This window comes from Scyliorhinus torazame, chromosome 14, assembly GCF_047496885.1.
Source record: "Scyliorhinus torazame isolate Kashiwa2021f chromosome 14, sScyTor2.1, whole genome shotgun sequence".
Lineage (NCBI taxonomy): Eukaryota > Metazoa > Chordata > Chondrichthyes > Carcharhiniformes > Scyliorhinidae > Scyliorhinus > Scyliorhinus torazame.
In genome coordinates this window covers 179,133,905-179,155,501 of record NC_092720.1, presented here as the reverse complement: position 1 = coordinate 179,155,501, position 21,597 = coordinate 179,133,905, and the positions used below count along the sequence as shown (strand labels likewise).

Sequence of the window (21,597 nt, the reverse complement as noted above, 5' to 3'; positions counted from 1 at the left end):
ATCCTCACCACATCCACTTGTGGGGATCGGGGGTAGGGGATTCAGATCCATGTCTTATTTTTGCAGTCTGCCTGCCCAGCCCCCGCCAGATTATAAAAATATGAAACCTCAAGACATTCCCAAAATTGGTGCAGCCATGGTACTTTGAAGAGTGTGGAGATGCGTGGTGAGTCTCTGTGCATTTCATCCTTCAGGAGGAGGAGCCTCAATGCTGCTAACAATGGACGTTCCATTCATAATTTGCTGATTTCTGGGCGTTCCCTTTCAAAATGTCTGATTAACTCCTTTTGAGTGACAGCCAGGAGTAATTTACTCGATCTCCATGGCCTTGCACCACCCACCCACCTCAAACTCCCTCCAATCCTCTGAGATCTCTGCGTTCCTCAAAAATCCAGCCTTTAAGCCTCCGCACATTTCACCACTCGCAGATATTGGTCAGCATGCCCCCACCTAGCTGCCTCAGCTTTCAAGACTCTGACGTTCTCTCCCAAAATCTCTCGTCTCCTATAAGACACTCTTGATCTACCCACTCCTCAAACCTTTTGGTCATCAGACCTAAGGTTTTTTGACCGTGTCTCAGCGTCAACCTTTGGTAACGCTCCGGTGAAGCACCTTGCAATGTCTCAAAAGCTACATGAACGCAGATTAATCTCTCCTAGCCTGTGACAATGTTAATGTATCAGCAAGTGCAGGCTGAGACAATCACATTGTTAAGCTGATTGCTTAAAGGCAGGTGAAAATAAGACGTGGGCAGCACGGTAGCATTGTGGATAGCACAATTGCTTCACAGCTCCAGGGTCCCAGGTTCGATTCTGGCTTGGGTCACTGTCTGTGCGGAGTCTGCACATCCTCCCCGTGTGCGCGTGGGTTTCCTCCGGGTCCCTCCCAGTCCAAAGATGTGCAGGTTAGGTGGATTGGCCATGATAAATTGCCCTTAGTGTCCAAAATTTCCCTTAGTGTTGGGTAGGGTTACTGGGTTATGGGGATTGGGTGGAGGTGTTAACCTTGGGTAGGGTGCTCTTTCCAAGAGCCGGTGCAGACTCGATGGGCCGAATGGCATTCTGCACTGTAACTTCTATGATATGATGGTTATGGGCTCAACCACTAAAAGAGTAAAAATGGACACAGCTTGAACAGTTGCTGCGGGGAAATTATCTGGAGTTTGTATCCTTGTCAAGTTGGACGCACAATAAACTTGCTGAGGGTAAAAGAAAGCTGATGCATTATTCCTCCATCATATGCTAACAAGGTAATATTAACAACGCCCTCTGAGAAATCCTCAACAGAATTCACTGCACTGAGATCCTGGGTGAGGTCTCCAGTGAGATACTGGGAGACTGGGTCTGTTATTGTTACAGTGCTGAGAGCCCTTGGGCCACACCCATCACTCACCAGACCCAATTTGGTGCTGTGACCATTCCGATCAGGAATGCCGCAATGACTTAGAACAGCCCGGTGGGACACTGCTGACCCTTTGCTCTATCGCGCACACCCCGCCAGCCTCCCCATTCCCGGCAGAGCCATTGGGGTAGAGATCAGTCCTAACTCTGGTCAGACCTAGTCCCCCACCCCAATTACAGCTCCCCGCCCAATTCACAGAGGATATTTCCAACAAGTACGTCAATCAAGAGTGGAAACCACTCAGCATTTCCCAGAAGATGAAACAAATGCCCAGCCACTGAAACTGTGATAAGACCAGAAGATATCGGGGCAGATTCGGCCCATCAAGCCTGCTCCGCCATTCAGTGAGATTATGACTGATCTGATATCCTAATCCTCAACTCCACTTTCCTGCCTTATCCCCAGAACCATTGATTCCCCTATTGATTAAACATATGTCTCTCGCAAACTTGAACATACTTAATGATCCAGCCTCTGCAGCTCTGTGGTAAAGAATTCCACTATTCTGCAGAGTTACTACCTTCCGAGAGAAGAAATTCCTCCTCATCTCTATCTTAATAAGAATAATAATCTTTCATTGTCACAAGTATGAAGTTACTGTGAAAATCCCCTAGTCGCCACATTCTGGCGCCTGTTCGATTAAGCCGGTACAGGAACCTGCGCTGCTGGCCTTCTTCTGCATTACAAACCAGCTGTCTAGCCCACTGAGCTAAACTAGCACTAATGGATAGCCCCTCACTCTGAGGTTATCATCTTTGGTCCTAGACTCTCCCACAAGGGGAAACATCCTCTAAGCATCCACCCTGTCATGTCCCCTGAGAATCCTGTTTGTCTCAATAAGGTCACCTCTCATTAATCTAAACTCAATGAACATAGGCCCAACTGACTCAACCTATCTTCGTAAGAAAACACTTCCATAACCGGGATCGCCCCAATGAACCTAGACTGCACTGGAGACAAGCAAGTTGCAACCGGCAAAGACAGCACAAAGGGACAGCCAGGCATCTAATCAACAGGACACGTGAGGTATAAGATGAAACAATGATTATTGGATCAGAAAAATAACAAGGTGAAAATGGATGACTTGGAAGAACAGGATGGATAAAAGGACTGAAATGTACACAAGGTACTAAATACATGACATGATCTAGAATGTGATCACGGGCCATGAAGAACATGTGATGATGTAAGAAAGAACGCAAAGTCTGCAATAAAAAAGGCCCAGAAACCACAAGAGTAATCAGGGGTCAGTGTCTCTGTCAGCTTACAGCTGAAATTAAAGATCCTGATGGCATGGTTCCAAAGTACAGTAAAACGTAAAGTTGCCATAGTCCCAGATGACCATAGGCTGCTTTGAGGGGCAGAGCTGACTGATGGTGATTTAATCTGAGGGTCACCACACCCGAGGCGAGGGGCAAGGTTGGGAAGTCAGGACCTTCATGAATATCCTCAGCTGGGACAGAATTTGAACCTGTGCTGTTGGCCTCGCTCTGCATCACGAACCAGCCGTCCAGTCAACTGAGCTAAACTGGCTCCCAATGGACAGCTTAACATTTAAGGATATCTGACATTTGGGAGGGACAAGACGAAAGGAACAGGAGGTGGGGTAACTGTCAATAAAGGCTGAGATTGGTATAATAATGAGAAATGATTTTGGTTTGAATAATCAGGATGTAGAATCAGTTTGGGTGGAGATAATTAGCAAAGGGGAAAAAGAATCACTGGTGGGAGTGGTTTATACGAGTAAAAATCAATAAATAATGGGGGCTTGTATGAATCATTGGAGAGTTTAATCTTTCAACTGATTGAACAATTCAAATTGGCAAAGGTAGCCTGGAGGATGAGTTCATAGAGTGTACTTAGTACAACTTCTCAGAATAGGTCTGGAGCCAACTAGGGTACAGGCTATTTTCAACCTAGTAATATGAAATGAGAAATATTTAATCAATGACTTCATAGTAAAGGATCCTCTTGGGAAGAGTGATCATAACATGCAAGATGTTATAAGATCATAACATGCAAGAGTTTCACATTCAGTATGAGGATGAGAAATGTGGAACTGAAACCCAAGTGTTAAATAAATGCAATGACAAAGATGTGAAGAGTTGGCTAAAGTGGAATGGGAAAATAAGTTAAAAGATGATAGACTCAATGGGCCGAAGGACCTCCTTCTGCACTGTAAATTCTATGATCTATGACAAGAACTGGCAAACATTTAAGGAGATATTTCATAATTCTCAACAAAGATATACTCCATTGAGAAAGAAAGAGTCCAAGAGAAAGATGTGCCATTTGTGACAAACTTAACTCAGTCAAGGATGATATAAAATTGAAAGAAAATACATACAAAAATTAGCGCCAAATCAGAGGTTTGGGAAAATGTTAGAAACTAGCAAAGAATGACCAGAGAATAAAAATGGAAAAATTGGAGCACAAGGGAATAAGCTAGCAATAAATATAGAAACAAACAAAGAAAGGTTCACAAATATATACAAAGGTAGAGAGTAGCTAAAGTGAGCATTGGTCCCTTAGAGGGTGAGACTGGGGAATGAATAATGAGAAATAAAGGAAATAAAGACATTGAATAAATAATTTGGCCATAGAAGACACAAAAAGTACCTCAAGCTCAGGAGAAAATCAAGAGGCAAAAGGGAGGGAGGAACTTAAAATAATCACAATCACTCGTGAAAAAGTTCTAGAAAATCTAATGGGACTGAAGTTTGACAACTTGTCTGAAACTGATAGCTGGCATCCTAGGGTCTTAAAAGAGGTGGCTGCAGAGATGCTGGATGCATTGGTTATCATCCTGAAAAATCCGCTGGACTCTGGGAAGGTCCCAGTGGATTGGAATAGCACCAATGAAATACCTCTATTGAAGAAAGGAGCGATATGGAAAGGAAACTATAGGCCAGTTATGGTCTCACATTCGTCACTGGGAAAATGGTAAATACATTATTAAGAAGGTAGTAGCAGGACATTCAAAGAATCATGACACAATCAGGCAGAGTCAACATGGTTTTGTGAAAGGGAAATGTCACAAACCCATTGCTGATGGTATCTGCCTGGGTATGCCAACCTGGATCACCGGTTCGTGGTATAGTTTTTTTTTGAATGGTGTGAGGCGTCAAGTGAAGCCCCAGTGAGAATAACCAGCCTATAAGATGATAAGAACTAGGAGCAGGAGTAGGAAAATCAGCCCCTCGAGTTCATTCTGCAATTCAATACCATCATGGCTGATCTCAATTCCACTTTCCATTCATGCATGTGGACACCCTGTTCCCTTCGCACCAAAGCATTCTGAAGTTTTTCCATTTAGATAACAAGTTGCCTTTCTACATTTCCAACCAAAATAGATGACCTCACACTTATCCACATTAATCTCCATCTGCCGAATGTTGGCCCACTCACCTCACCTATCTATATCCATTTGTAAATGTATTTCCTCATTGCAAGTTACTAACCCACCTATTTTAGTGTCATCTACAAATCTGGCTATAGTACCCTCTATCCCTACATCCAAATCATTGATATATGTTGTGAATAGTTGGTGCTCGAGGATCGATCCCATTAGTTACATCTTGCCAACCAGAAAAATACCCATTTATCTGGCTCTGTCTTCTGTCAGTTAGCCAGTCTTCTAGCCAAGCTAATAAATTACCCCCAATCCTACATGATCTTACTTTGTGTATTAACCTTTTGTGCGGCACCTTATCAAATACCATCTGAATATCTATTATCCACTTGGCTTGTTACATCTTTGAAGAACTCAAGCAAATTAGTCAAACACGACTTACCCTTCATAAAACTATGCTGAATCTCATGGATTATGTTTTGACTTTCCTAATGTCCTGTTATTACTTCCTTAATTATGGATTCTAACAATTTTCCAAAAACAGATGTTAAACTAACTGGTCTATAGTTTCCTACTTTCTGTCCTCGTGCTAACATAATTACCTTTGTTTAATTCTAGAAAGTGAGTGTGGGACTCCAGTTTCTCGACCTGAAACTAAATGCTATAGAAGACTCATATGATCACTCTTCCCAAGAGGATTCATTATTCATTTCATAGAATTTACAGTGCAGAAGGAGGCCATTCGGCCCATCGAGTCTGCACCGGCTCTTGGAAAGAGCACCCTACCCAAGGTCAACACCTCCACCCTATCCCCAGAATCCAGTAACCCCACCCAACACTAAGGGCAATTTTGGACACTAAGGGCAATTTATCATGGCCAATCCACCTAACCTGCACATCTTTGGACTGTGGGAGGAAACCGGAGCACCCGGAGGAAACCCACGCACACACGGGGAGGATGTGCAGACTCCGCACAGACAGTGACCCAAGCCGGAATCGAACATGGGACCCTGGAGCTGTATAGCAATTGTGCTATCCACAATGCTACCGTGCTGCCCATCTTTAACTATGAGGTCATTAATTTATCCCTCCTCAGTGCATAATACTAAATTCAGAATAGCCTGCTCCCTGATTGGTTCCACAAGATATTGCTGCAAGAAATAATCTGAAACACAGACAATTAATTCTCCCTCAAGGCTACCCTTGCCAATTTGATTACATGCATCTATATGCCTATTAAAATTCCCCATGATTATTGCCATACGTTTCTTTCAAATCTCCGCTCTGACTCGCAGCTTCCGCTCTTTTTAAACTCCGCTCTGACTCTCAGCTTCCGCTCTTTTTAAATCTCTGCTCTGACTCTCAGCTCCTGCTCTCGTTAAATTTCCGCTCTGACTCTCAGCTTCCGCTTGTTTAAAATCTCCACTCTGACTCTCTAATTCCGCTCGTTTTAAATCTCCGCTCTGACTTTCAGCTTCCGCTCTTTTTAAATCTCCGCTCTGACTCTCAGCTCCCGCTCGTTTTAAATCTCTGCTCTGACTCTCAGCTCCTGCTCTCGTTAAATTTCCGCTCTGACTCTCATTCCCGGTCTTTTTAAATCTCCGCTCTGACTCTCAGCACACGCTCTTTTAAAATCCCTGCTCTGACTCTCAGCTCCTCTCCGCTCTGAGTCTCAGCTCCCGCTCTTGATAAATCTCCGCTCTGACTCTCAGCCCCGCTCTTCTTAAATCTCTGCTTTGACTCTCAGCTCCCTCTCTTTTTAATTCTCCGCTCTGACTCTCAGCTCCCGCTCTTTTTAAATCCCCGCTCTGACTCTCAGCTCCCGCTCTTTTTAAATCTCCGCTCTGACTCTCAGCTCCAGCTCTTTTAAAATCCCCGCTCTGACTCTCAGCTCCCGCTCTTTTTAAATCTCCGCTCTGACTCTCAGCTCCCGCTCTTTTTAAATCGCCGCTCTGACTCTCAGCTCCCGGTCTTTTTAAATCTCCGCTCTGACTCTCAGCTCCAGCTCTTTTTAAATCGCAGCTCTGAGTCTCAGCTCCCGCTCTTGATAAATCTCCGCTCTGACTCTCAGCTCACACTCTTTTTAAATCTCTGCTCTGACTCTCAGCTCACGCTCTTTTTAAATATCCGCTCTGACTCTCAGCTCCCGCTCTTTTTAAATCTCTGCTCTGCCTCCAGCTTCCACTCTTTTTAAATCTCCGCTCTGACTCGCAGCTCCCGCTCTTTTTAAATCTCCGCTCTGACTCTCAGCTCCTGCTCTTTTTAAATCTCCGCTCTGACTCTCAGCTCCTGCTCTTTTTAAATCTCCGCTCTGACTCTCAGCTCCCGCTCTTTATAAATCTCCGCTCTGACTCTCAGCTCCTGCTCTTTTTAAATCTCCGCTCTGACTCTCAGCTCCCGCTCTTTATAAATCTCCGCTCTGACTCTCAGCTCCCGCTCTTTTTAAATCGCCGCTCAGACTCTCAGCTCCCGCTCTTTTTAAATCACTGATCTGACTCTCAGCTCCCGGTCTTTTTAAATCTCCACTCTCACTCTCACCTCTCGCTCTTTTAAATCACTGATCTGACTCTCAGCTCCTCTCCGCTCTGAGTCTCAGCTCCCGCTCTTGATAAATCTCCGCTCTGACTCTCAGCTCCCGCTCTTCTTAAATCTCCGCTCTGACTCTCAGCTCCCGCTCTTTTTAAATTACTGATCTGACTCTCAGCTCCTGCTCTTTTTAAATCTCCACTCTCACTCTCACCTCCCGCTTTTTTAAATCACTGATCTGACTCTCAGCTCCCGCTCTTGATAAATCTCCGCTCTGACTCTCAGCTCCCGCTCTTCTTAAATCTCCGCTTTGACTCTCAGCTCCCTCTCTTTTTAATTCTCCGCTCTGACTCTCAGCTCATGCTCTTTTTAAATCGCTGCTCTGAGTCTCAGCACCCGCTCTTGATAAATCTCCGCTCTGACTCTCAGCTCCTGCTCTTCTTAAATCTCCGCTTTGACTCTCAGCTCCTGCTCTTTTTAAATCTCCACTCTCACTCTCACCTCCCGCTCTTTTTAAATCACTGATCTGACTCTCAGCTCACGCTCTTTTTAAATTTCCGCTCTGCCTCCAGCTTCCACTCTTTTTAAATCTCCGCTCTGACTCGCAGCTCCCGCTCTTTTTAAATCTCCGCTCTGACTCTCAGCTCCCGCTGTTTTTAAATCTCCGCTGACTCTCAGCTCCTGCTCTTTTTAAATCTCCACTCTCACTCTCACCTCCCGCTCTTTTTAAATCACTGATCTGACTCTTAGCTCCCGCTCTTTTTAAATTTCCGCTCTTACTCACAGCACCCGTTCTTTTTAAATCTCTGCTCTGCCTCCAGCTTCCACTCTTTTTAAATCTCCGCTCTGACTCGCATCTCCCGCTCTTTTTAAATCTCCGCTCTGACTCTCAGCTCCCGCTCTTCTTAAATCTCTGCGTTCACTCACAGCTCTCGCTCTCTTTAAATCTCCGATCTGGACTCTCAGCTCCCGCTCTTTTTAAATCTCCGCTCTGACTCTCAGCTCACGCTCTTTTTAAATCTCCGCTCCGACTCTCAGCTCCTGCTCTTTTTAAATCTCCGCTCTGGACTCTCAGCTCCCGCTCTTTTTAAATCTCCGCTCTGACTCTCAGCTCACGCTCTTTTTAAATATCCGCTCTGACTCTCAGCTCCTGCTCTTTTTAAACCTCCGCTCTGACTCTCAGCTCCTGCTCTTTTTAAATCTCCGCTCTGACTCTCATTCCTGGTCTTTTTAAATCTCTGCTCGGACTCTCATTCCCGGTCTTTTTAAATCTCCGCTCTGACTCTCAGCTCCTGCTCTTGTTAAATCTCCACTCTGACCCTCATTCCTGGTCTTTTTAAATCTCCGCTCTGACTCTCATTCCCGGTCTTTTTAAATCTCCGCTCTTGACTCTCAGCTCCCGCTCTTTTTAAATCTCCGCTCTGACTCTCATTCCCGGTCTTTTTAAATCTCTGCTCTGACTCTCATTCCCGGTTTTTTTAAATCTCCGCTCTGACTCTCAGCTCCTGCTCTTGTTAAATCTCCGCTCTGACTCTCAGCTCCCTCTCTTTTTAAATCTCCGCTCTGACTCTCATTCCCGGTCTTTTTAAATCTCCGCTCTTGACTCTCAGCTCCCGCTCTTTTTAAATCTCCGCTCTTGACTCTCAGCTCCCGCTCTTTTTAAATCTCCGCTCTGACTCTCAGCTCCCGCTCTTTATAAATCTCCGCTCTGATTCTCAGCTCCCACTCTTCTTAAATCTCCGCTCTGACTCTCAGCTCACACTCTTTTTAAATCTCCTCTCTCTCAGCTCTCACTCTTTTTAAATCTCCACTCTCACTCTCACCTCCCGCTCTTTTTAAATCTCCGCTCTGACTCTCAGTCCCGCTCTTTTCAAATCTTCCAGTTGTCATGTAACAATTATTAAAGACTATTTATTTAATTTTAAGACCAACACACAGAAACAGGACTACAATACTCTTATGTAGAACACACGCCTTGTTCCAAATATATCTACAGTCCCTGAATTCCTTAAGACGTCCCTTTTTCCAAAAAACATTGAAACATTTGTAAATCTATAAGTCAAATGCAGCTATAATGACCACACAATAGTGTGGATAGTCAAGTCTGGGAAACATCTTTTCCTGGTCCAGCAAAGATATTTAAACAGCCTTTATGAAAGTTTCTGCATGACCTTAGCTCTAAGACTTGGATGGTAGCCTCGATGGCACCTAGATGTTAGATTTTAAACTCACCTCTCTGGCTGTTAGAGGAGTAAAATGCCTCTCTGCTTCTGCGGGTGCTGGCAACGATAAATCATTTGTCTAGATATCTGCATCTCGTTACTTTAAAGGTTACATCTCATTATGCCTTTTGAATGCTGGCTATTGCTGTCACTAGGCAGATTTCTACCTGATGCTGGACAGACCCATGACACCTGCTGCTTGGTAGATCATATCCCATCATGCCTTATTAATTGGCGTTACTGCTGTTACTAGGCCGATTTCTACCTGGTCCTGGGCAGACCCATGACAGAAATGACAAAGGATGGATAAAGGGGAATCTGAAGATGTAATCCACTTGGCTTTCCCAAAGTCATTCAATAAGGTGTCAAATAAAAGGATACAGCATAAGGTAAGAGCTCATGGTTTTGGGCGATATAAAAATAAATAATCTTTCATTGTCACAAGTAGGCTTACGTTAACACTGCATGACTATGGATAAAGCATTGGCGAACAGAAACAGAGTCTGGGTGAATGAATCATTTTCAGATTTGCAAACCACAAGTGGTGTTCACTTGGATGAAGGGAACCACACTTTCTGGAGGCAAAACTGCTGGCGTTACAAAGATAGGTAGGAAAGCAAGTTGTGAGTAGGGAAAGGGATATAGATAGGAAAAGTTAGGAGGCAAAAAATTGGCAGATTTAGAGCATAATGTGGGAAATTGTGTGGTTGTCCAGCACAGAAAGAAAAGGAAAATATTATTTAACGAGAGGGAGACTGCAGAATAGTTGCAGTACAGAAGGATCTGGGCGTCCTTGTACACAAATCAAAAAAACATTAGCTTGCAGGTGCAGCAAGCGATTGGGAAGGTAAATGGAACATTGGCCTTTATTACAAGGGGAATGGAGCATTAAAGGAGGGAAGACTTTCTACAACAATACAGGATACTGGTGAGACTACATCTGGAGCGCTGTGTACAGTTTTGGCCCCTTACCTAACTATATATTTGCACTGAAAGCAGTTCAGAGAAGATTCACTGGGCTGATCCCTGGGATGAAAGGGCTTGTCTTATTAGAGGAAAGGTTGGACCTATGCCCATTGGAATGCTGAGGAAGGAGAGGTAAGCTTCTTGAAACACATCAGATTCTGAGGGCGCTGCACAGGGTGGATGGGAGGATGTTTCCTCTTCTCGGGGAACTGGGAGACATAGTAACAAAACACGGACCCTCCCATTGAAATAAAGAGGAGTAATTTCTTTCAGAGGGTCATTCAGCTTTGGAATTCCCTACCCTGTGGAGGCGGGGCTCATTGAATATATTCACGGATGGGTTAAGACAGATTTTTGCACGGCAAGGGGATCGAGTGGTACGGGAGGACAGGAAGGAAATTGGAGCTGAGGAGTCAGATCAGCCATGAAAACAAGCGTTTCCATACACTTGAGTGGTTGGGGTCTGGAATGCACTGACTGGAAGTGTGCTGGAGATGGGTTCAATCAAAGGGGAGAAGAGACAGGGAAACGGGACTAAATGATGATGCTCATTTGGCGAGCAGGTGCAGACCCAATGGGCTGAATAGCCTCCTGTGCTGCTACAATTCTGTGATATTGAATAGCGGTGCAAGCTCGTGGGACCGAATGGCCTACGTCTGCTCCTATTTCTTATGTTCTTATGACCTATACGGGGATATTTGTAGGATGTGGTCTGTGTCGTGATTGTGGCGTGTGTCTCTTTAAGCTAGTACAGCCAAAAAAGTGTCACCTGACTTGAGGGACCAATGGGAACCGACAGTGCGTGATCACCCCAGAGGGTGGAGTCCTCGCTTGGGCAGAATCCATCTAGCAACTGTGTAGAAAGCATGGAAAGACTTTGAGCTGTTCCACCAAGGCAGCTTAGTGCTGCTGTACCAAGTTGCTGTTTATTAATAAATACCGAACTTCCAAACAAAGTCTGAAGCCTCTTAACAACACCAGAAGTGTGCCACAATAACAATAATAATAATAATCATCTTTATTGTCACAAGTAGGCTTACACTAACACTGCAATGAAGTTCCTGTGAAAAGCCACATTCTGGTGCCTGTTCGGGTACACTGAGGGAGAATTCAGAATGTCCAATTCACCTAACAGCCCGTCTTTCGGGACTTGTGGGAAGAAACCGGAGCACCCGGAGGAATCCCACGCAGACACGAGGGAGAACGCGCAGACTCCGCACTGACAGTGACCCGAGCTGAGAATTGAACCCGGGACTCTGGAGCTGTGAAGCAACTGTGCTAACCACTGTGCTACCGTGCTGCCCACAATACACAAGTCAATGAGAAAATGAAACTTACAAATCCTCCAAATGCCATACAACTCTCAGTAATATTCACATATACCAGGGGATAGCGGAGTACCTCATCAAGAATGAAATGAAAAAATGAAATGAAAATCACTCATTGTCACACGTAGGCTTCAAATGAAGTTCCTGTGAAAAGCCCCTAGTCGCCTCACTCCGGCGCCTGTTCGGGGAGGCTGGTATGGGAATTGAACCGTGCTGCTGGCCTGCCTTGGTCTGCAGGCCCCATTGAATTTCCTCTTGATTTCATTGGGGTTTGGGAAATGTGTGCATCAGTTGTTCTCCTTTCCACTGCTATGTGTATCCTGTTGCCACGCATGTGTCTCTCTTTGAGGTACATTGTCTCCCCCAAGCTTTACAACAAAGGAAACAATTATCTGTGCTTGTTCAGAAATAATTCTTCCTGACTCCCCTGCCCAGCTAAGGATGGTTATACACCTCTTTTTTAAAAAACATTCGTTCATGGGATGTGGGCTTCACCGGCTCGGCCGGCATTTATTGCCCATCCTAACTGCGGTTGGGAAGGTGGCGGTGAGCTGCCTTCTTGGAACCGCTGCAGTCCATGTGGTGTAGGTACACCCACTGTGCTGTTAGGGAGGAAGTTCCAGGGTGTTGCTCCAGCGGCAGTGAAGGGGCGGCGATATATTTCCAAATCTGAATGCTGAGTGACCTGGAGGAGAGACCTCCAAGTGGTGGCGTTCCCAGGTATCTGCCATCCTTGCCCTTCGTGATGATAGTGGTCGTGGGTTTGGAAGATGCTGCCTAAGGTGAGTTCCTGCAGTGCGTCTTGTAGATGGTACACATGGTTGTCACTGTTCATCAGTGGTGGAGGGAGTGAATGTTTGTGGAAGGGGGAGCAATCAAGCGGGGCTGCTTTGTGCTGGATGGTGTTGAGCTTCTTGAGTGTTGTTGGAGCTGCACTCATCCCGGCAAGTGGAGAGTATTCCATCACACTCCTGGCTTGTGCCCTTTAGATGGTGGACAGGCTTTGGGAGTCAGGCGTTGAGTTACTCGCTGCAGGATTCCTACCCTCAAGCCTGCTCTTGTAGATGCAGTATTTATAGGGTCAAACACACACTGGTCGGTTTGTATTAGGCATCCTCTGACCCCTCTGCAGCCCGCTGTCCCCTCCAGGTGTGTCTGGCAGTCCCCTTTTCCTGCTTGCCCAGGATGGGCAGCAGGACCGTGTGTGAGACTCTCACCTGTCACTTCCAGACTGGCTCCCGTGATGTAGCTGCTGTCGTCCGATGCCAAGAAGGAACAGACGGCGGCCACTTCTGCAGAGAGACAGAGGCAGTCAGAGACCACAGACGGGAAAAAAGGAGCAGCCCGCTTCCAAGACAAGCTGCAGTACAATGCTTACACATGAACCATGCGTCGTATAATCATGCAATGTGGGGGGAAAAAAGAGACATGCATTTATATCGCACTCTTCACAACATCTCAAAGCCCTGTTACCGCCAATGGGAGAGCTTTATTCTTGACCCATCCAAACCCACAATGTGACAATGACCAGATAATCCATTGTTGTGCGATGTTGATTTGAGAGCTAAATATTGGCCTGGACACGGGACGAAACGCTCGCCAGGGAATCATTTTACACCCACACGAGCGGACAGATTTGGCCCTGGTTGAAAGTATCACACCAAAGGACAGTGCAGCGCTCCCTCAGTACCGCACTGGAGGACGTGGCCTTGATCTTTGTGCTCAGGTGCCGGATTTGAGAACGTTCCTGGCACAGGGGTGAGAGTGCGGCCATGAGCTGACAGTTGAAGGTGACCATTTAACCCCTGCAGGCAGTACCAGCTCTGAGAAAAGGCTACCAAATAGTCCCACCTCCCCGAATCTTTTCTTTATGGTTAATTGCACAATTCCTCTTTGAATGCTGAACCTGCTTCCACCTTTCTTTCATGATGTGGAGATGCCGGCGTTGGACTGGGGTGGGCGCAGTAAGAAGTCTTACAACACCAGGTTAAAGTCCAACAGGTTTGTTTCGAATCACTAGCTTTCAGAGCACACCACTTCACTCACCTGATGAAGGAGCTGTGTCCCAAAAGCTAGCGATTCGAAAGAAACCTGTTGGACTTTAACCTGGTGTTGTAAGACTTCTCGCTGTGCCATTCTGTCAGGCAGTGCATTCCAGATGTCCTCAGAGGGAGGTGGCTGCCATGGACTTCCATTAGATTGGCCCATAATGGTGCTGGGCAAAGTACTGCAGTGTTTTGCCATCGTTTTCCGCAGTTTTTCACTCTTTATCGCCTGCCGTGAGACACACTGGCAGGACTGACAGACTGTTCATGCATTAGTTACACAAGAGCACATCAAATGATAGCAGGAGTAGACTGCATGGTCCTTGGAGCCCACTCCGCCATTTAATACGATCGTGGCTAATCTTGGGCTTCAGCTCCATTATCACGCCCGTTCCCCATACCCCTAAGTTTCGAGAGATCAATTTGTCCACCCCAGCCTGAAACACCTTCAACGATGGAGCATTCACAGCCCCCTGGGGTACAGAATTCCAAAGATTCTCAACCCTTTGAGTGATGTAATTTCTCCTCGGGTGACTGCCCGTATGAAGTTTGCACGTTCTGTCTGTGTCTGCGTGGGTTTGCTCCGGGTGCTTCGGTTTCCTCACACAGTCCAAAGATCGATTGGCCGTGTTAAATTTCCCCTTAGTGTCGAAAGGTTAGGTGGGGTTACGGGAATAGATTGTGGGCTTTCAGAGGGTCAGTGCAGACCCGATGGGCCAAATGGCCTCGTTCTGCACTGCAGTGATTCTGTTCTAACCCATTCAGGGTGTTAATGCCCTCTATCAAGTTCAGCGGCTCGGAGTTCCCCCCTTTTTGAAAGTTGGAAGAAAAGCGAGAGGCTGCCGAGGGGGAACCGGATGGTGGCAATTGGAGGGAAGGTCACAGAGGCTGGAATATTTCCACAGAGGGAGTTTAATAAGGGTTCACCAGACTGGTTGGGGAGGTGGCAAGACTGTCTTATGAAGAGAGACTGGGGAAACGGAGCTTGTAGTCTCTAGAGTTTCAAAGAATGAGTGGTGATCTCACTGAAACCTACAAAATAATTCAAGGGGGTAGATGCAGATAAGATGATCCCTCTGGTCTGGGAGTCTAGAACCAGGGGACACAATTTCAAAATAAGGGGGATGTCACTAAGGACTGAGATGAGGTAATATTTTTTTCCTCAGAGGGTTGTGAATCTTTAGAATTCTCTATCCCAGAGGACTGTGGAAGCTCAGTCAGTGAGAACGTCTAAAACAGAGATTGATAGATTTCTGATCACAATAACGTGAAGTATTATGGGGATAGTGGGTGTAACAGTCATTGACGTGTCCAATCAGCCATGATCGTATTGAATGGTGGAGCAGGCTCGACAGGCCGAATGGCCTGCTCCTGTTCCTATGTTAAACATTTAATTCTGGGCCACAAACCATTTGGAGTCAATGACACAGCTTCTTGAGAGTATGAATGGGTGGTGGAGAGTAAGGGAGGCATTAGGGTTAGACCAGGACACGCAGGGTGGAGAATAAACACTGTAGAAGGCTGACCAAAACAAAATGGCCAGTTCCCTCCCCGCCACAACAGGAGCAAGGAGCGGGATTCTCCGACCTCCCGCCAGGTCGGAGAATCGCCGGGGGTCGGCATGAATCCCGCCCCGCCGTCCCCCAAATTCTCTGGCCCCCCAAGAGTCGTGCCACCCGCCCCGGAGAATGGCGGGGTACGGTGCGACTCAACGGGCGCAGGGGCTGCCTGAATTCTCCGGCCTGTGATGGGCTGAAGTCCCGCCCGCCTTTTGCCAGTCCCGCCGGCGTAAATTGGAGTAGGTCCCTGACAGGCGGGAACTGGCGGCGCTGGCGGGCTCCGGGGTTCTTGGGGGCGCACGGGGGGGATCTGTCCCCGGGCGGTGGCCTGGCCCGCGATCGGGGCCCACCGATCCGTGGGCGGGCCTGTGCCGTGGGGGCACTCTTTCTGTGTCCGCCATTCCCGGTGCGGAAACAAAGCCCTCTGAGCATGCACAGGGTTGACGCCAGAACGCGCTGGCGCTCCAACTCGCACCAGCCGACGGAGGCCCTTCAGCGGCGGTTGGCGTGGCGCCAAGCCCCTTTCCTGCCGGCCGGCGGGGCACAAACCACTCTGGGGCGGGCCTAGCCCCTGAAGGCGTGGAGGATTCCGAACCTATGGGACGGCCCGATGCCGTAGTTGTTCACGCCACTCCGTCCCGCCGGGAACCCCCACCCCGCCGGGTAGGGGAGAATCCCGCCCAAGGTGTTGGGGACAGCAGGAACTGACTCAACCCAGCAAGAGTCAGCTCTTCCAGGGGTGGGATGGGGTGGGGATCATTGGATGAGAGGTTGAACTCCAGAGGCCTTATCTTGCCTCTCTGCTGTGCACAAATCACCACCCCACATGACCCCTCCCCCCCACCCCCACCCCCACCAGAGACACCACTTGGAGGATTTCTTTCGGCCGAATTTATGTTTACAGTCCTTTAAAAAAATGTTTTTAAAAAATGTTTTATGAGTACCCAATTCATTTTTCCCCAATTAAGGTGCAATTTAGCGTGGCCAATCCACCTACCCTGCACATGTTTGGGTTGTGGGGGCGAAACCCACGCAAACAGGGGGAGAATGTGCAAACTCCACATGGACAGTGACCTGGAGCCAGGATTGAACCTGGGACCTCGGCGCCGTAAGGCAGCAGTGCGTGTCATGTGAGAGTACCTTGAAGAAATGGGTGTTTATCAAATAGCTGCAATGATGACAGAGTGTGGATGCTAACCACTGCGTGTCATGTGAGAGTACCTTGAAGAAATGGGTGTTGATCAAATAGCTGTAGTGGATGTACCTTTGAGAAATGGGTGTTTATCAAATAGCTGCACTGATGTCAGAGTGTGTCTGTCTGCTTTACTTTTGTTTTGGGCTGTCAACTACAGGATGTGCTTAGTTTCATTTTGCAGATTGGAGCTGCAGCCAGCAAAACCAGGTGTAATTCTGATTTCGTTCTGCATGAAAGGAATGTCTTCAGATCACTTGCTAATTTAAAATTAAATCCCCGAACAGGCGCCGGAATGTGGCGACTAGGGGTGTTTCACAGTAACTTCATTTGAAGCCTACTTGTGACAATAAGCGATTTTCATTTCATTTCATTTCAAATGATAACTGCTCTCAGTAGAGAATTTAAACCTGATCTCTTTGTTAAAGAGGGTATTTGTCTTATGGATGTTGCAAGGAAAGATTAAGGGTTACTTATAGAGTACTGAATTCTTTGGGAGGAGTATTTGAGTTGATAGTTGCTAAGATGTTTATTGTGTGTGTTTAAAAATGTTAACTGGATTCACAGAATAAACATTGTTTTTGTTGAAACATACTTTAGCTCTCTGTTGCACCACACCTGTAAAGTGGGCCCTGTGCTCCCCATAAACAAAATCTATTAAAAGTTGTGGGTCAGGTAAACTCCATGATACACTTTGGGGTTCTCTAAACCCTGGCCCATAATATGTGCCACCGTTCTGCCCCTATATTTGTAGTCCTAACTGACATCCCCCTTATTTTGAAATTGTGACCCCTGGTTCTATACTCCCCGACCAGGGAAAACATCTTCCCTGCATCTATCATTTTGTAGGTTTCAGTGAGATCACAGCTCATTCTTTGAATATCAGCCAACATCACACACATGAAGAAGAAAGTCGCAGGAACGACCCTCATTGAGAAGGAGAGGGAGAGAGAGGGGGAGAGAGAGGGTGGTATATAGAGAGCAGTAGAGGGAGAGAGAGAGGTAGAGAGAGAGAGGTAGAGAGAGATAGTGAGAGGTAGAGTGAAAGGTAGAGCGAGAGAGGGGTAGAGAGTGAGAGGTAGAGAGTGAGAGGTAGAGAGAGAGAGGTAGAGAGAGAGAGGTAGAGAGGGGTAGAGGTAGAGAGGTAGAGAAAGAGAGGTAGAGAAAGAGAGGTAGAGAGAGAGGTAGATAGAGAGAGAGAGAGAGAGAGAGGTAGAGAGGTAGAGGTAGAGAGAGGTCGATAGAGTGAAGTAGAGAGAGAGAAGTAGAGAGAGAGAGAAGTAGAGAGAGAAGTAGAAAGAGAGGTAGAGAGAGAGGTAGAGAGTGAGAGAGACGTACCGAGCATTAGGGAGAGTAATCCAGGGCCTGGGTATATGAAGTCGACAGTGATTAAAATCAGGGATATGCGAGAGGGAGGGACTGGACAAGCGACTGGCAGGGATCTCGGGAGGCTGGAGGACGTAACAGGAGGTGGCGAAGCCCGGAGGGAAAATAAAGAACTCCCCACCCCAGCAGGTTGTGAATACTCCATCGTTGAACACATTTCAGGCTGGGATTGATGTGTTGGGTAGGCTGGGTCGATGTGGACTACACATGATGCAGTGTCGTGAGGGACAGACCTCCAACACTTGATAAGATGCAAGATTTTATTTAACATCTAAACTATTCTACATGTTCAACTGTGGGTTGACACTATGCTGACTTGACTGGTGACCTGATACTAGCCTAACCAGACTTACTAGCTACCACATGGTATTTGCACTGGCCAGCTCACTAACTCTGACTGTCTCAGAGGCTGGGTCCCGAGAGAGTGGGGAAACTGGTGCACTCTGGCTTTATAGTGGTCGTGTCCTGTCTGGTGATTGGCTGCTCTATTCTGTGTGCTTACTGGTCATCCTGTGTGTCAATCACTGCCTGTCTGCACTTCATTATATACATAGATGTATATTATGACATCTCCCCCCAATTTTTTTTTTTGTATTGTGTGTGTTGAGATAATAAATATTAAGGTGCATGTGCATGTGGATGTGTATATGTGCGTGACTATATACAGAATGTGCTAAAATGACCTTATGTACACAGGAAGGTGTCGCTAGTACAGATATAGGGCAGATGAAAAGCTAGAAAACGATATTTACAGAGGTCAAAACGATAAGGTAACACAGTTGTGCACAGGTTCAGTCCATAAGTTTAGTCTCTGCGGCGGGCGACAAATTCTGGTTGACCGCCTCAAGGGTGGATCAGGGGCCGCCTGCACTTGGATAGGCGGGACCGCCGCCAATGCGGTGGTCGCAGAGGTCGGCAGGATTGCTGGTAGATCGGTGGCCTCGTGGTAGGGCACGTCCGGAGGGAGCATTGTGTGAGGAGTGACATCATGGTTAGGCATGGAACCCTGCGTAGCGCCCGTCTGTTGCATCGTAGGAAGGAGCCATCAGCCATGCGGACGAGGAACGATCTCGGGGCCACTTGCTTGACCACCACAGCTATCAGGCAACTGCACACAACACGATCAGTTGGGACCAGCTCGGGGAGATCCGTGGCATGAGCGTCGTATGCAGATTTCTGTTGGGCCCGAGACTGCTGCATCTTTTGTCTGACTGTGAGGTGGTCAAGGTCTGGAACATGGATGGCTGGAACCGTGGTTCGCAGAGTGCGATTCATGAGCATCTGCGCGGGAGACAACCCAGTGGACAGCGGGGATGCTCTGTATGCCAGCAGCGCCAAGTTGAAGTCGGAGCCTGAGTCTGCAGCCTTGCATACTAATCTATTGACGATATGGACCCCTTTTTCGGCCTTCCCGTTTGACTGCGGATAGTGTGGGCTGGAGGTAACGTGACGAAAGTTGGAGAGGCGGGCAAAATCAGACCATTCCTGGCTGTAAAAACAGGGACCGTTGTCACTCTTCACCGTGAGCGGTATCCCATGCCTGGCAAACGTTTCTTTGCATGCTTTAATCACCACCTTCGACGTGAGGTCGGACAGTTTCTCTACTTCTGGGTAATTGGAGAAGTAGATTATCATAGAATTTACAGTGCAGAAGGAGGCCATTCGGCCCATCGAATCTGCACCAGCTCTTGGAAAGAGCACCCTACCCAAGGTCAACACCTCCACCCTATCCCCATAACCCCACCCAACACTAAGGGCAATTTTGGACACCAAGGGCAATTTATCATGGCCAATCGACCTAACCTGCACATCTTTGGACTGTGGGAGGAAGCCGGAGCACCCGGAGGAAACCCACGCACACACGGGGAGGATGTGCAGACTCCGCACAGACAGTGACCCAAGCCGGAATCGAACCTGGGACCCTGGAGCTGTGAAGCAATTGTGCTACCCACAATGCTACCGTGCTGCCGTAGTCGACCAGGAGGACATAGTCATGCCCCTTGGCGTGGAAAAGGTCGACACCGACTTTGGACCATGGGGAGGTCACTATCTCATGTTGCTGCAGAGTTTCTTTGGGTTGAGCTGGCTGAAATTTCTGACATATGGGGCAGTTGAGGACCATGTTGGCAACGTCCTGGCTGATATCCGGCCAATAGACTGCCTCTCGAGCTCTGCGTTGACATTTCTCGACCCCCAGGTGACCCTCATGGAGTTGACCGAGCACCATAGCTCGCATGCTCTGCGGAATCACAATCCTATCGAACTTCATGAGGATGCCATCCACCACTGTCAGGTCATCCTTGACGTTGTAAAACTGGGGACACTGTCCCTTCTGCCAGCCATTCGTGAAGTGCTGCATCACGCGCTGTAGCAGAGGATCCTTGGTCATTTCCTCACAAATTTGGATGACCCTCTCATCAGTGGCCGGAAGGTTGGAGGCACACAATTGCACCTGCGCATCGATTTGGCAGACAAAGTCAGTTTGTTCTCACGGTGTGGTGAGAGACCTGGAAAGGGCATCTGCAACAATGAGTTCTTTGCCTGGCGTGTAGACAAGTTCAAAGTCATAGCGGCGTAGCTTGAGAAGGATTCGTTGTAACCGAGGCGTCATGTCATTCAAATCCTTCTGGATTATGTGGACTAGTGGCCTGTGGTCCGTCTCAACCGTGAATTTGGGGAGACCATACACATAGTTGTGAAATTTGTCGATTCCCGTTAGGAGGCCCAGGCATTCCTTCTCGATCTGAGCGTACCGTTGCTCAGTGGGCGTCATGGCTCTGGAGGCATACGCAACTGGGGCCCATGAGGAGGAGTCATCCCATTGGAGGAGCACCGCCCCAATACCATCCTGGCTTGTGTCAGTGGATATTTTGTCCTCCTTGGTAGGATCGAAGAACGCCAGAACGGGGGCTGTGGTGAGTTTTGCCCTCAGCTCACGCTATTCGTTCTCATGAGTGGGCAGCCACTGGAATTCCGTCAACTTTTTTGACGAGGTGGCGCAGGGCTGTGGTGTGTGCCGCCATGTTGGGAATTAACTTCCCGAGGAAGTTGACCATCCCTAGAAAGCGGAGGACCGTCTTCTTGTCCTCTGGGGTCTTCATGGCGATGATCGCCGAGTCCTTGTCAGCATCTGGCCGCACGCCTTGCTGTGAGATGTGGTCACCAAGGAATTTGATTTCTGATTGACCGAACGTGCACTTGGCTCTGTTGAGTCGGAGGCCATGCTCATGGATTCTGTGAAATACCTGCTTGAGGCGATCGATGTGTTTTTGAGGAGCTGTGGACCAGATTATGACATTGTCAACATACACGCGCACCCCCTCGATACCCTCCATCATCTGTTCCATGATGCGGTGAAATACCTCTGAGGCAGAGATGATGCCAAAAGGCATCTGGCTGTAGCAGTAGCGACCGAACGGGGTATTGAATGTGCACAGCTTGCGACTGGATGCATCCAGCTGTATTTGCCAGAACCCCTTGGAGGCATCCAGCTTCATAAAGAGTTTGGCATGAGCCTTCTCGCTGGTCAACTCTTCTCGTTTTGGTATCGGGTAATGTTCCCTCATGATGTTGCGGTTTAAATCCTTGGGGTCGATGCAGATTCGAAGCTCCCCTGACGG

General features: G+C 47.6%; 1 protein-coding gene across 4 annotated transcripts in view; it reads right to left on the bottom strand.

Annotated features, from left to right (window-relative positions):
* hsd17b8 (hydroxysteroid (17-beta) dehydrogenase 8) overlaps window positions 1-21,597 on the bottom strand; it is a 65,611-nt gene that overhangs the window by 1,140 nt on the left and 42,874 nt on the right. For 2 of the 4 annotated variants that reach the window (XM_072475243.1, XM_072475245.1), the window contains one exon: window positions 13,013-13,087. The exons of the other annotated variants lie outside the window; for them this stretch is intronic. In XM_072475243.1, the coding sequence (XP_072331344.1) occupies window positions 13,013-13,087 (75 nt within the window). The remainder of the gene's footprint in view (window positions 1-13,012; window positions 13,088-21,597) is intronic. 4 annotated transcript variants of the gene reach the window in all.